We start from the raw sequence: 16,543 nt of genomic DNA on the forward strand, positions 1-16,543 counted from the left end.
GACACATTGTCTGCCAAATGCTTCATTTACTACCAGCTGCATTTTTACTTTGTTGAGAGATAGCTGAAATAAAATCACTGTTCTTTGTGCAAACGGCATGCTAAATAATGTACGGCTACAAGATTATTAAATAGCAAAGGCATTTGATAATATTAGAGTCAACCACAAGTCCCACTTCTGCTGATGCACAGAATTTTGAGTAATTAGTCATTGCACAGTGTTGTATTTAGACTCAGACGTTAGGCCACAAAGTCAGGAGACAAAGAATTGCTGTTATTAGGAGGACTGTTTTGGATTTATTTATATTCTAAGGCTTTATTTCAGTGTCCACCTCACTCCTCTGGCTCAGGCTTCCTCCAAACCAGAAGATACAGCTAAGTCAGAGAATTTTAGTGTAAACCATATTTTTACAGACAAGACCTCTCAACTTTAAGCAGAACTTCAATGAGTTTGCAAAGCCCCCAAAGCACAAATGGCCTGAGGTTATATGACAAGTCTGGGAAAAAGGCCTCCCAGGTTCTGTTCTGATCTCTAACAGACTTCTTATGGTTTATATGCAACACATTAATAGCAGCTCCAATTTATAGACAGATAAATTGGGATACAAAGAAGAAGAGTAACTCTCCCAAGGATTTATAGCAAGTCTTTTGCAGAGCCTTGGAAGTCTTACTCAGTCCTTTGTTCAAATCGCTAAACCACACCGCCTTCTTTAGACCACAATTACTGGACAGGCCTGAATACTGTGACATATTTAAAATTATATAGCTATACACTTATGTGAGGCTTTATTAAAATAAAGATTGTGTAACATCTTCATTCAGAGTTCAATACAAAGCTGCCCAGTGAGCACTCTACTGCTTAAAGACAGCCTTTTTAATTCTCTCTCACAGTAAAAGAGCCAGAACTAATATATTGTAATAAGAAATCAGAGGGAAACTTAATAGGATTTGAACACAAAACATCTGATGACAAATTCATATTGTAGCAACGAGCCTTCATTTGCAGAACTGACATGAAAAAATAATGGTAACATTTATGATTATGACAAATAGTCTGCATCATCTGTCTCTGAGAATATTGTACAGAGAAGGACTGTTTAGAATAAATCATACTCTTGTATCAAATTTCAGGCATAACTGAGTAGATTAAATTTTGAATTTCATCATGTCTCATAAATGAGCTTCCTGTTCATAAGAATGGCACCTCAACCTGTGATCTCCTTAGCTTCCCTCAGCAGGCTGTGCACTCTCTGTATCCAAAAAGCACAGCCAGACAGGGAGAATGCTGGTAATGTAAGGAATTGTATGGGAAATTTAATGATTGTGCTTAGAAATATTGTGAAGTTAAACATTCTGGGTTCTCCATGAGATTTAGAAGGGAGACCATGGACTTACTGCTGTTTACTAGGGGCACCATTGTGAAAAGCGATTCCAAATTTTCATTTAAATATTGTGTGCCCAAGCGTCTCCATCTGCCTTTACAGAGAATATATCTGTGCCTAAGCCAGATATGCAGATGCCTGAGCTGATTGTGAGTGTGCTAATGCAGGACTTCTGTGCATGACAACACCGGCACGTGTAAACCTACAGGTCAAGTAGAAGCTGATGAAGAGGTCTTACTTAGGCAGAGCAATTGTACTACGGATTTAAAAGACCAGATTGGATGGAAATTAGAAAGTCACCCTAACTGACGTAAGCATGTATGGACATCATTCAGCATCCTGATCCAAACCGGGCCGTGCGGCAAACCAGAGGTTACAAAAGCTAACCCTAGACGTGCCCAAAGTGACGTCCCTGCTGCAACCTGGAACTGGGGTGAGGGCGGGGCGGGTAGCAGGGCTGCTCTGGCTTCCTTAGACAGCACCCCGTTTTCCACTAACGCCCCTGCATAGGAGAGATTCTGCCTGTGCCGACCCTCCCATTCGAAGCACGGACCCTTGACAGGACACCCCACCTTCAACTGCAAGGTGCAGCCACATAAAAGGCAAAGCCCCAAGCCCCAGGGTGCAGCCCCAGAGCCAGCAGACACGTTCCAGCCTGCCGTAGCCACTGACCACCAGACTGCCCAGCTCCAGAGGAGGCCTGGCATGGACAACTCTCTGAAGCCCAGACCCCAAGTAACCTGGAGCTCCAGGCAGCCGGCTGCCTCCGCAAAGCCCACCTGCACATGCCAAGCCCTGTGCCGGCCTCCGGCAGTACTTCAGGGGCTCGACTTGGTCCCCAGCTGCCACTTGAAGCGCTCGGCTCTGTACGATCCCATAGTGCTTTTTTGCAAAATGGAAGAGAACTAATCTCACTGCTGGCCAAATTCCAGCTTTGAGTAATTACATTCTTCTGACAAATTTTCCTTGGCAGTTTCAATGGAATATAATTAGTAAATGTAAACAGATGTAAATAGTGCTGTAAATTACACTTTACATGATTGTCAGAAGGAGAGGGGGAGAGTGAGGGTGAAGGGGCAAAAAGAGCAGAGCTTTGTTCCCCAGTACGGACAGTGCCGTGGCCTCCTCTGCCATCAGACTGCACATGTCTCTGCCAGGACGGTGTGTTCAGGGCTACTGCAGCAGCAGATGCCACGATCAAGGATCATCATGTGGTTCATCACACAGATCATCCACTTCACCTCAAGTGCAATTTTGACCTGACGGTGTTCGGTCATGTCCCACAGCTGTGTTCGCAAGCAGCTGCCGTGTTCCACCTCAGATGCGCTTCTGCTTCAGCGGCAAGCAAACTGCTTCGCACACACACACACAACTGCAAAATGTGTGTATGTGATATCATTGTTTTCTGTGAAATGCTTATCAAATTTGTGACTGGTTTGCGAAACCTTCAGCTACCAACTGAAGAAGTGTCATATAAATGGAATTATATAATTATCCTTCACAGCTGTTTTAATGCAACTTCATATAATAGTTTCACCTAAAGCAGAAACAGTTTCTTCCAAAACCAAAGTAAATGCATATACTTAACTTCACGTGGTCAAGTACATTCAAAAGCAACTATTTAAAATAATGAAAATTGGTTATAATTGGTTCTACCTTTGCTATATTAGCTATACATTAGTACTTTTCTATGTGTCAAATGTCTTTTACGTATGTCATCTTCTTCAACTACAAATTGATATGGCTAGTGTGCTTAATCAGATATTTCATTCTTTCATATGGAAAATCTGAGGGTAATTTTTCAATAATTCACTTATTTTTATTCAAAATCTGCATATAGAAAATAGCTAGCAGAAACTAGTAAAATGAAGGGAAAGTTTATTTTGTTAACAAAAGCTTGTGGCACTGTTTAGCTATAACAGGAGAAACAGATGTTTCAGCTTTACAATACCATGTCTTGCAAAACTTCCTTCTGAACGACTATTCGTGCTCTACATGTTTTGGACTGTGTATGGAGAGCTCTGCTAATAGTCATGGGAAGCACTGCATACATTAGTAAAGCCCACATTAAGATAATTAGTGCTAAAAAAAATAATCAACAAGCTTTTTTTTTTCCTTTATAGTACTGATTTAGTGTGGGTGAAAAATGCCAGATTTTCAATCTTGAAGATTCATGTTCCACCACAGAGCAGGAGATGAAGCCAACTTTTCCCAGTGTTCTGCCAATAAACTCTTATGTTTAACCATCTCAAGGGCTAGAAGGAAGAGTCTATCAACCCTTAGCTCTCTGATAAACCCTTGAACATGGAGAATGAGCACGCTACCAGGGACAGGGAATGCAAATTCTTACTACTCTTTGCGGCTGTACCTACTCAAGCATTTTCTCGTCAAAAATTTTCACAATTGCTGTGGACAACAGAAATGACCAGGAGGCAGTACTGAAGCCGCACTGCTGCAGGGAGGACTCTGGGCAGTGGTAACAGCCATGGGAAAATTTCTACAGGGAAAGAGGCCTTCGAAGCTCATTTTGTATCTTATATGCCTATCTTCTAAATGGTAAACTCTGTTTTAATAACAGACTGTTTTCATAAGGGCTCTGTAACCTTTTGCAAATCCTATGATGGGTTATACACATCATTTAACTCTTTGTCTGGCAGTAACTTTACTCTGCAGATTCAAACCATGTCAGTACGGATACAGGCACATAACCAGATGTGACTGGATTATGGCAGCTTAAAAAATTACAGCCTAGCCCCCCACGATGCTTCAATTAGGACAGTTTAAGGTAGCAACTTTTGTTCAGTATCAAATGGTATGCTAAGAGCATGCACATGAACAGCTTTGAATACTCTGTAGATAGGTGGCTACTTGCTAAGTCACCTTACAGCTTGAACTTATTCCTCTGGGGCAGAATCCACTGCAGACCGGCCTCTGAAGAGAATAACATGTCCTACTAGAACATTTAGTATTTATTGGAGCAATATAGCTATCCAGGTTAGTTGAGGATGACACTATTTTGCTGAGTGTTTGCAAGGGTTGCTTTAAACCCACTTGCTTTCAGGCAAAGTGATAATCAGTCTGAGCACTGTAAGACTTTTACAGTGGAAGGCCAACACATCTTTTTTCATTCAGTCTGCAAGAACAAACCAAGCACAGCTGTTTTACTGAAAACAACCCACTGGTATTTAAGTAGATTAACAAAATTAACTGTGAAAATCCTCTGCTATGTGAAAGTCAGTAACCTGTTGGCCACAAGGAGGCAGGGCAAGGATTCAGTAAACTCAAACCCCAGGCTTTTATAATAAATAAATAAATAAATAAACAAACAAAAGAGGAGCATTAAATTAGTTCAGTCATGAAACTCTGAACTGCTAGGCAAGATAAAAAACACTTTTCAGCCACAGTGTGTGGTTTCAGTATTGCTGTTTTATTCCAAGAGCAGCAAATATCTTAGATACCAAACAATAGCTGATCTGGCAGCAATTTTCTGGTTCTTTTGAAGAAGCAAATCACACATGCTTCTTCCTCACCACTTCTTTGTGATGTAGAGAAAAACTCTAACACTAAGCTTTGATAGCAACAGTGGATTTACCAACTCAGAGCAAGAAACCATAAAGCCAGGTTCACAAGGTGTTTGTTGCTCCCAAGCCGATGAATCCTGCTTCTGGGCAGCTTTGGGAGCTCTGCCTTTCACTCCCTTGGCACATCTAATTCTGGGCTAAAAGCAGGCAGCGGCAGTTTGGTGTCTGTATTTCCCTACCAAGAACCTTATGCACAGTACAGTACAGTGATGTTTCCCTTAACCAGAACTATAGGACATTCCAAAGTCAGCACTAACTCCAGGTCAAACTTCTAAACGGCAAAGGGGTAAAAAGAGGAAAATAGAGCTAAAGTATCTCTGTTTCAGAGTTAAACTGAAAAAGATTAAATTTAACAGTGAAACAGAGCCTTTCACAGTATCAACACATCACAGTCCAAATCCACGAATGATGTTCTGTGTTGCACGAAGTGACTTTACTCCTAGCTCTGCCACTGCATGCTACTGAGCTAGGTAATTTCAGTCCTCTATGCCTGTGTTTCCTCATCCTTGAAGCAGTTGCTTTCCTTCTTTATGAAGCAGTGTGAAGTCCACGGATAAAAAACATGCTACAAGAACTAGTTATTATTAATGCAATTCAGATATGGAATGCACCAGATGGTAAAATCTCCAAGATTTTAATGAACTATTGTAACAGAACATATGTAATATGACGTTATTATAACAGGCATTTAAATGTATAGTTAGTACATACAATGTGACCTGCTCTGCTCTCAGTAACTCCACTGGAATTATTTTGGATGTATGTCAGATAATACTAGGAACACAAAATAGCCCCATATGTGCAATGTGGTAAGGTTTTCATAGCAATGCTATCTTAACTATTGCCTGTCCTGTTTTTATTTTTTGACGGGGGTATTGTATTTAGTGGACTGTTCAAGTATGCTTTCTGCATTTCATTCTGAGCAGGAAGTAAAAAAAGTACCCTTGTGTCAGAGACTTAAAGTGCCTCTGACCAAGTATCTCTTACCTATCATCATTAAATAGTTGTCATGAAGCTGTAAGAACCTTTTGGGTTATTTCCACTGTATTCTGTAAAAATTATGTCTTTAATCACCTTATGCTAGATTTGGTAAGCAATTCATGCTTGTGTCAGAAGAGCCAAATGTTCAGCTTCAGGCTGTGAGGGCAGTAGTATCTCCTGTCTCCCACAGCATTTGAGTTCTGGACAAGATGAATTCTATGAATGGGCAAAGGTGAAAAAACCGGACTGCAGCTTAAGCCACCGGCATCACACATTACAGTGAGAGACAGGTACTGACTTCAGTAAATGAGGAACCCAAAGATACTATCAGTATGTATAATAATTGTAGCTCATCTACAATACAGACTATAAAACTCAAGTGACCTGACATTTAATATATGAGAGGCTGGAAGCAAGATATCAATTTCACATCATAAATTAGTCTTTGTGCTAGTGCCCAAAGATTTGGCTGATTACTCATTGCTTTCCCTTAGTGCTTAAGCAGTCTTTTCCAAAGCAAGACAGTTAAACCACAAAAACGTACCGTAGTGTCCACAGCCCTGACCTTCCCAGCAGGAACGTGCTTTGGAATGGGTTCTTCTACTGATATCATCATGCAGCCTTCTGCTCCAAGAGTAACAATTACGAGCTTACACCCTCTTTCTAACAGCATGCGTCCCACCTTTTCAGCATCTTCAAGGTTGCCAACTGGGATGCCCGTTAAAATTTCTGCCTGGAAAATAACCCACGCAAATGAAAATCATAATCTGACAGCATTCATTTTTGGACAGCAGTTACATTTGAAAACAGCATTTAATATCTTTCTAAAACGTGTATTATAGGACGATCATGAAACCACCTCCTACGCTGATATTCAGCTATGTCTTGCTCCTCATTTGAAAGCAGCGTGTACTTCAGTCACAGCAGACTAACAGAGGGCAGCCTAGGCAAGAGACACAGGAGGCATGGGTTCTGTTCCAGATTCTACAGCTTACCTGGCATGCAACCCTACTAAAATCACATTTCTCCCACATGCCTCAGTTTCCTCATCTGTGAAATGGACACAATGACACAGCCCTGGCAAAAACAGTTTGTGGTCTAATGTGAAAAATGCTACATGGTAACTCGGTCACTACTGCTGGGGGATATTTATCGCTAAGCGAGAAACTTTTTAAATTCTTTTTTAAATTCTCAGTGTTCAGCTGGAGGGAAATCACAAGGGAAAAGCTCTTGAAGGAAAAAGGTATTTGCTCAACTCTGACCACTCTGTTTACTTTAATATATATTTTTAGATAAGAATACCTAAAAGTTAGCTGAAGCCTTCTTTGGGCAAAGGCCCATTACAAGATTATTATGTATTTCTGTTATGGCCATGTCCATAGGCCTCTGTCAAGACTGAAGCTCTTCTGTGTTGGCTCTGTAAAAACCCAGATAAACTCCTCTTCTAACAGATGGTGACCTTAAGTCAACTTCTCCCAGTTGGCTCTTAAAATTAATCTCTTCTAGTTCCACCCAACTAAGAGCAAAATTTCCCAAAAATCTGCAATGAAAACTCCAGAATCAAGCATCCTTTTCACCACTTCATACATTTTCTTGATGGCATAGCCCTGTCAAATGTCATGTGCTCTTTTTTTTTTTTTTTTCTTTTGGCAGGGAAGAGAACAAGAATGAAATAGGAAGAAAGGGAGAAGAAAATACAGCGTGTTTTATCTGAAAGTCTAGCAAGCAGTACTCCTGTATAACACAGTGTGCCTTCAATTGTAAGTAAACAGACGTACTATATTTTGCTGTCTTTACTAAATCTTGTCCTGCTTGCCTGAGAAAAGCGAAGTCCTACTTTGTATCTTGCACTACAGGGTTGCTGCTGGATCCTGAAAAACGCAGTCCGAAGTGTTTTCAGATAACCGCCTAGCAACTGGGCATAGCTTCCACACTCTCAGGGCTTATTTTCAGTGGAAAACTTACTCTGGAACTTATTCGCCAGCTACATTTCCTGACCTCTGCTGCACGGGCAGCTTGGCTTCTTGGGAAACAGCTGCTGAAATATTTCAAACTACCTTCCTCTGCATTACTGAAACTTGAATTCAGTGCACATACTTCTTGATATAACAGACTGTAAACTATAGTGATTAAACAACTGCCATGCCTGTAGTGAAGAGAGGGAAGGCAGACAGCTGGGGACAGGAACTACTACAGCCATCCCAAAGTAAACCGCCCCCAGCTGTGAGTCAGCGCCCGCTGCTCGCCACTGTCATTTCCTGCGTTTCAGCCTGACCCAGGGGAGAGCAGCCACCCTTAGGCTCTGGATGGCCAGATGATGCCAACACACTCCCTAGAGTTTATAGTATCATTAGCAGAGTGCTTGCTGGTTTCAATTTTCCAACTTACAGGACCAAGTCCTGCTGTCCCCACTTAGAAAAATGCACAAATGATTTCAAGCTTTGTAGATTTGGTTGCTACAAGGCAGATCTGGTGTGGCAGGCCTCGGGGGGGGGGGGGTGGTAAACTTGTGCACTGCAGGGGCAAGGTCTGGTTGCCACATACATGCAATTTAGAACTACATTTTTTTAAACAACCTGACCCCAGACAAGAATATGGTAAGCTTTAACTTATAAGAAAGCAACTAAATCTATCCAGTTTTCTCTTTGGCATGTCACCATGCTGCTCAAACTTCTCTTGCAGAGCAACCTATTTAAGCAAACTGAACCTATTTCAGCTTTTGAAAAGTTATAAAAGTATTTTCAAATAAGAAAATTTGTTTCAAAAAGTATCTCACAAAACCTTATAAATGTATTTTATTGCAAGGTTTGCAAGAACTCAGTGCACCAATAACGGCTTTGGAGTAACCAAGGATAGATAATAAACAGTATTAAAATATACATATACTCTGTTCTAATATTCAAGTGCTTAAAGAGTCTGTGTCTCTTCATAAATGTTAAGATATCTGGAGCAGGAATTATGCATTCCTGTATTCAGAAGACCTAGCACATGTTGTTACAGGAATAAAATGGATTTACACAAATGCTTGAATGAAACTGGCTAACTAAATTTCCAATGTACATTATGAGGGGCAATAATTCCAAACATTCTACCTATTGCAAAGTCTACAGAACAAAAGTGGATTTGGTTTTGGAAGAGATACAGTAAATCTGATTTGGCTTTATTTACCTGGTATTTACACTTCTGCAAACTCATGAGCAAGGTAAATGAAGTATTTAGATATAATATTCTTCCTAATGAAACACACATACTCTATGCTTAGCATTAGCATCGTACCTCTCTCTGTGCTTGCTGTGTCCCAAGTCAACAGGATTTTTTGCTTGGGTAGTGAAAGAATTGTTCTGGGACTGATATGTGAAAGGTTTTGCAGTATCTCTCTTTTCATCTTTATACTGCTTATACCAATAAACAAAATTACACTGAACAGACAGAGTCTGTATAAAAGTAGATCTTCAACTGCTTCAAACCACTATCATCTAACTCATCTACAGCAGGATGGTGAAACTAAAAAACACTGGAACAAGCTGGAAGAACCATAAAAGCAGCAGAAGCCAGACAGATTCTGTGCCAATAATTAGAGATTGCAGTAAATGTCAACTGATGTTAAATACTGTGGTGAGTTTTTAAGTTCCTCGCTTCAGTAGAATCTTATTTAAAAAACAAACTGTAGTACAATTGAAGGAAATAACTAATGGTTATGTAAAGAAAAAATTAAATAACAATACTAAAACCCCAATGTGGACATTTGCCACAGTACTGTACAAAAGGGCAGCAAATTAAGAATTTTATTTTTCTGCAGCTAGTCTCATAAAACACCTCAGTTAAATGGACCTATAAAGCAGGAGAACATTCCACAAAACTGCTGTCAGAATAAACCTATGGCGGATATTATATACTTAACCTACACAGAATTCTTTTAATTTTGTTTACAAAAGTGGAAGAGAAATTTAGCTGAAGCTTTTAATTTATCTGATGTGATTTTGGCCATAACCCTCACTAATCTTAGTTAACTCTCCATGTCCCTTTAGACTGTGGAGTCCAGCCACAGTAAGCTGACACAAACAACCACTGCTACAGAAAAAAATCGGTCCTGTTTTTTTCCCTTCCGCTCCTGTCCACATGGCCCATTCTCCTGCGCCGGCACAACAATTTGTGTGGCCAGGAAACAAACTGAATTGCAAAGCAGATCTGTGTTAAAATTAACACCACCCCCAGTTCTACACCAGCCCCAAAAGCCAACCCAAAACAATTAACTTCTTTCAGCAACAGTACTAATTTACATTGTGTAAAAGTGAGAGCGCAAGTCTGATATGAACCTTTGCCAAGCGTTCCGAGCTGTGGTGTACCTGGGGCAGCCTATGGCTTACACGGCCACTTTCAGGGAGATACTCTGGATCCTCTGCGTGGAATTTGCAAGAGAAAATCTGCAGCATGGTATCTAGTATGGGGATCTCTGGCACAGTTAAGACCCTGACACACTACAGCATAGTACAGTGAAAGGCCACCGAGACAGTCTGGGGGCCGGGGACCAGGATATAAAGAAAAGGCTGGCAGAAGCGGGCTTGCTCAGCCTGAAGAGCACAAGGCCGAGGGCAGATCTAATGGCTGTCTACAGCAATACTATGAGCGGGCACAGAGAAGATGGAGTCAGGGTCTTCTTGAAGGTGCAAAGTGTAGGACTAGAGACAACAGGCACAAGCTGGAACATTCTGGAAATTCCGGTATTAGGAGAAGCTTTTTCACCACGAGGGTGATGAAGCAGTGGAACAGGTGTCCAGAGGTCACACAGTCAGTCCATCCTCGGAGATTCAAAACTTGACTGGACAAAGCCCTGAGCAATCTGGCCTAAACTGGCCATGCTTCACCAGCAGGTTGGACTAGAGACCTCCAGAGGTCTGTTCCCAGCTTCTATGATCCTGTGATCTTCAGCAAATATAAACTGGTGAAATAACAAGAAGAGTTACTTCTTTGGGGAGCAGTCCATCATTTGGACTACTTTTTGCACACCTAGCACCATAACAACTTTGCAGATGTTGCCAGGTACTACAGGAACAGAAATAATAATAGGGAAACTGTGCTACTTTTAAGGTTAACCCATCTAAAACTACATATGATAATTTACAATATTTTTCATTTTAAATATTTAAACAGAGTAAGCCAGTTGACTACAAATTTGGCTTGTACCTTAGGAGATTTCTTTGAGAATGACAGAACAAGATCTCATCCTCATTAATTCTAACACATGTGAACAGTCCTAAAGAAGTAGTGAGACAGATATGGTGTATAAGCAATTGCAAGAACAGGCCACAAGCCAAGTTAGTTCCAGTTGTTTCAAATTATAACATTTTTACATACATACAGGCATAAATACTTACCGTGCTAGAATAATTAAAAACTGATTGAAATGAATTGGCTTGAAGCTATTCACTCCCCTTCCAAAAGTTAACATCTTTCATTTTAGACTAAATATGGGAAATTTCACAGTTTCCAGCAACTGATAAAATGGGGTTCAGAACAAAGTTGGAATTGAAATATATTGTCAGTTGCTGGCAACTTCTACATAATGGTGCCATTGTAGCTTTCCATTACTCTAAAACAGAAAAGGCAAATTCAAGAGATGTTCTGAAATATTTGACTACTAGAGATATCAACTATTTTTTCTTAAGAAAGACTACCGCTAGTATTAATCTCTCGATATTAATAAGCACTGCCTTAACTGTCCTAATCCAAAACTCCGGATACAGTTTTATAAACTTGGTATTATCTGAATCTTGTAGAAGTCAATACTATCTCTTGATTTTGGACATATTAACAGGAATTTCCATTATTAATATTTCTTCCAAAAATTACCTAGCCTCTAGCAATAGACAGTAACACTTAAAAGGAAAGAATAGGATAGTATCTATTTTGGCATATTATTTTTATATGTCTTGCAGCTTTATTTAACATAATTAACAATAACTTATATTTAGTTGTACTGCTTTCTACCATTGAAGCCCCGAAGTATTCTGTCAGCAGGTAATTAAATCTTTGTTAGGCCTTTCTTATTTAAAAGTCTGATACCCATTTTACATTATAGAGAAAGCAGTTCCCGATTTTGCATTAAAAACAGCTTGACAAACTAAATCATTTGCTGTAACCATTTAGGAGTTTTCCTTCTCCTGAAGGGCTCCTCAGCATTCTTTGAACGGAGAAGCAGCTGTTCTTCAAAACATTTAGGATCAAATTGAAATTGCTGATGTGCAATATATTTTGGTTCCTAACCTGCAGGGCTATGTAATTGCATGCACACACTAAATAAGAAAAACAACACATGAACTGTATTGACATTGTGGTTGTGCCTAGAGCCATACTGTAGCAAGAAATCACATAAATACATGGGGAAAAAAATGGTAAGTATTCCAAAGCTCATCTTGTATAAGGTTGTCTCTTTTTCAACATTTATAGACAACTGAAAAGAACAACGATTGGTTTTCACTAAGATGACATTGGATACATTTATTTTTCGTTAGAAGAATTAAGGGAATGGAGAACTAGCACATTCCTGCAGAAACCTCAGGGATTAGGCTGTGCTACATCTGGGAATTAACAAACTAGTCTCAACAAGTTTGATCTTTCTGGGAAAAGATAAAACTGAACTACAGGCTAAGCAAAGAAAGAACTGATAACCTTGCAAGATTTGTTCTGAGTTTTTTTGTTCATGAACCACATAAAAAGAAAGTAATGCCAGACATTAAAAAAAATATTATTGCAACAAGCAAATGTGAAAAGAACAGCTTGTGAAGAGCCTTCTAGACAAACTACTGGTAGATAATTCACTGATAGTATAATTTTGTTTGCTTCTCTCTAGCACATAAATCCATAAGAACAAGCTGTGCTGTTATACCAGATACTGCATGTGATTTCATTAAATCCTAAAGCATGTAATGAAGAATGGATATAAAGTGTGATGTTCTATTTGATACTTGCATGTTTGGGACCCGACATCTCATGGCTGTCTGAAACTATAGCTGACATTTTAAAACTTTTATTCTGTGACAAAGACACTGCAGATCAAAACTCCTGACTGTCATGGCAGTAAATAACAGAAACTTCTGACTCAGTAATAATTCAACTAACCACAGGAACTACCCTCTTTTCCTCATCTTTTAACAATACAAACACTTCACATAGTGTATCTGATGTCTTAAGCTAAATGGCTGGTATTCTGTTCTACAGCTAACATAATCTTCTGTCACAAACTTATCATTCACATAATCCTCAAAAACCATAGGATTTTATCATTTAAAGGTATTTCTTGGTGAACAAGAATGATAAAGACATTTTGGTAAAACTGTGTGATAAATACTTGTAAATTTGAATCACTAAGAAAGCCAAACCAAGCAATAAAAAAAAATAAAACAAATAATCAGTGTAGATTTAATCTTGTCTTAGCATATACGTCTGTGTTAAGAAGAATGTTTTAGAAGAAGTTCAACTGGATAGCTCTACATAGTTCATCTTTAAACCCAAGACAATTTATTAACTATCTAAAAGACTTAGGAAAGATAAAGCAGAAATACTTTTTTTTTTTTCTCCTTTCTAGTAGTACCTAAACATCCCAAATGAAAAATAAAAGATCCCAAAAGGGGTAAGTCTGGAATGTAAATAGGATTTTGGCTAGAAGGAAGTTATTTGAGACGTAGAAATACCAAGGAGTACAGGCAATGGAGATGGAACAGAACATCTCAGGAAGGCAGTTTTAAGCAGCACATTCAATAACTTTGGCCATAGAGAATAATAATAATAATGACCCATAAAATAAAAGTGGCCACAGTGGATCAGAGTAAAGGTCCATCTTATCCAATTGCTTTTTTCTGACTGACTGCTAGTAGATACTGCAGGAAATAAAATATTAAAAAAAAAGCATAAAATGATCTTTTCCCAGTATATATTCTGGATCATCAAGTCTTAGGTACTTCCTGATTTAAGAAGATGAAAGAAATGCAGATGTAGTTGGCTGAATGAACGAAGTTTAAAAAAATCAGAATTATCTTTAAGATTTGTAGAATTAACTTATTGCTTTTAAGTGCCATAAAGAGATGTGACTGGTAACCTTTATTTGGGTATGTAAACATTTATCTCTATACCAAACTTCTCAAGTGCATACATTACAGGGATCTGAAATTAAAGAAAGTCATTGAAAGAAAACAGAAAACAGATGGCATATGAATATATAACAATTACTAAAAAAACAACTTTCAAACTTGTGACATAAGAAAAACAAATGTTGCATTCTTCCTCTTTTTCTCAGCAAAAAGAAAGGAACAATGGCAACAGTAATCCCTTAAAGTCAATTCAATAATAAATCAGACACACAGGGAGGATGAAATCAAACTTAATTGATTATTACAGTCGTGCTAACGTAATTGATTTCATTGCAAAGTATGAAAAGGTTATTGTTAAAAGCAAAGGTACTTATGTGCTATTCTTGTCAGAATACACTTGTAAGAGTCCCACACTTGGATCTGTGCTCCCATGATGTGGCTGGCAGGGTTCTTCCATAGGTCTACCATTTCCATTAATTCAGAAGAGAGAAGCTTCCTCAACAGTAGAGAGCGTATTCGTGTGCCTGATTGCATGCAGTGATCCCAGCTATCTTCAAATGGTAATCACTTTTTAAAAGAAAATACCAGAAAAGAATGCAAACTGTACCCCCAGCTCTGTGGAAAGGTAGATGAGTGAGCAGGGATCTATTATAATTATACACCTTTATTTCTTGTTCTCCAAATAGAAGTAATTTTCTTTTCTCCATGTGGTGGTAATAATAATACATCCTGGCTCCAGCAAGCCAAGCTTCTCAAAGAATGTCCCTTTCAAGACTGTCCTCTAGCAATAAAGTATAACAAAGGGAAAACTTTAACATGTGTGTTGCAAAGAGCAATGAGAGAAAAGTCAGGAACAGACAAGTAATGAAAAACAAAGTTTTGTTTTTAACATATGGGGGATAAGTTTTTGCAGGGGGGGGGAAGTAACTAGTGACATTATGAAAAAAGCAAACAACAAATGACATTTACTAAATTGGTGGGAGAATATGGGTGTTCTCAGCCCAAAATTGTGCTGTTGCACTGTTCAGCCAGTCCAGGGGCACAGTCCCGGCACAAGTGCTTTCTGAAAGCGTGAAGAAAACACCATATAGGTTTTGTGCGCATCCCCTGAACAAGAATAAATACTTTGCCTTAGCATTCTCTTCATCACAAATAACAGAGTTCTGATATCTGCTGGACAGTGTCTGAGCCACAAATGTTATCACCGCCAGCTACACTGGAAACTTTGCCTTCTGGAGGCCTGAGCAGCCGCGGCACCTCCCACCTGGCTATTTTGCTAATTCCTGAATGCTCTGGAGTATCTGAACTTGGCAGACTCATAGTGAAACATCCCAGAATAAAATTCAGATGTCCATTTGGATTACTTTGACCATCCCTTAAAAGCCAGAAGTCTTGTGAACTAAGAACTTCTGATACGGTTTGTGATGGCTTTTAACAGAAACTTCAAAAAAGGGCAATTGTGTCTTGAAGAACTTACTCTAACTGACATTGTCATCAGACAAAAAAAAGCAGGGACATGCTTTTCTCTTAGCTTTTGCCCCACCTCTTCATCCAAAGGTATCATTTTCATTGCAGAAACCATGTCTGTTGGAGATAACTTTAACTATGATCAAGGCACGGCTTCTATCCACTAGGTTACTTCTCCCACATTCCTGTTTATATAAAGAGAGGGTGAGGGAAAGGAGCACAACATGCATAATGCTAATAAATAGGAAATTTAAATGAAGGCCTTATGAGATACGCTTAATTTGTCTCTTGTGACAAAAATAATTTCCTTTGGGAGAAACAACGCACTTGAATTAGAAAGGAGAGGGAAAGGAGGGGAAAGGGGGGGGAAAAAAAAGGAAAACATACAGTTGAAAGGCCAAAGAAACAGATTCACTGAAAACAGATCTGACAGGAAGAGGCATATGAAGCTACTATTTGCCATCAAGTGCAGCATGTGTGCATCACCTCCTGGCAAGCGAATTTAAAACTGTCAGAACACTATGGCTAGCGCATTCCTGCTAATCATATCAAGGGACTGCAGAACAGGGACAAGGATCTATTTCAGTATTTACCACTGAGTGATAACATTTTGAAAGTATCCTTTTATGGATTTATTTTACTCATTTACTCGTAAGGATGGCTGGACACAACTTTCTCACTACAAACAATTAATTTAATTTTGAGTGCAATCTAAAGGTGTTTTAGAATACTCCTCTTTGCTCATTAGGTCAGGGATCAAACTTGTCACCTCCAAAAGTCCTGTGTAAGAGAAGCATGCCTCAGTTTCCCCATTCCCTATGCTGAATTTCTGAGAAGAGAAACCCTCTGAAATGTTACTGTTTAAGACTCCTTCTTTAACATGACATAAGACCATTACCTCAGTTTCATTGCAGCAGAAGATATCAGAATGAGTATAAAATTGCGGATCTAGGTCAGCAAGGGCTGGAGCTGGATTAAATAAAGTCTTTACTGAAACAAAAGAAGAAGAAAAATAAAGTCTAAATCTCTGGTGTTTTAGATTTATA

At 39.1% G+C, this 16,543-nt stretch overlaps 1 protein-coding gene across 3 annotated transcripts in view; it reads right to left on the reverse strand.

Annotated features, from left to right (window-relative positions):
• The window catches only part of RBKS (ribokinase), a 69,775-nt gene that overhangs the window by 14,461 nt on the left and 38,771 nt on the right, over positions 1-16,543 (reverse strand). For all 3 annotated transcript variants that reach the window (XM_037405686.1, XM_037405687.1, XM_037405688.1), the window contains 2 exons: positions 16,396-16,487; positions 6,488-6,676 (listed from right to left, as the gene is read on the reverse strand). In XM_037405686.1, coding sequence (XP_037261583.1) covers positions 6,488-6,676; positions 16,396-16,487 — 281 coding nt within the window. The remainder of the gene's footprint in view (positions 1-6,487; positions 6,677-16,395; positions 16,488-16,543) is intronic.

Source organism: Falco rusticolus, chromosome 12 (assembly GCF_015220075.1).
Source record: "Falco rusticolus isolate bFalRus1 chromosome 12, bFalRus1.pri, whole genome shotgun sequence".
NCBI lineage: Eukaryota > Metazoa > Chordata > Aves > Falconiformes > Falconidae > Falco > Falco rusticolus.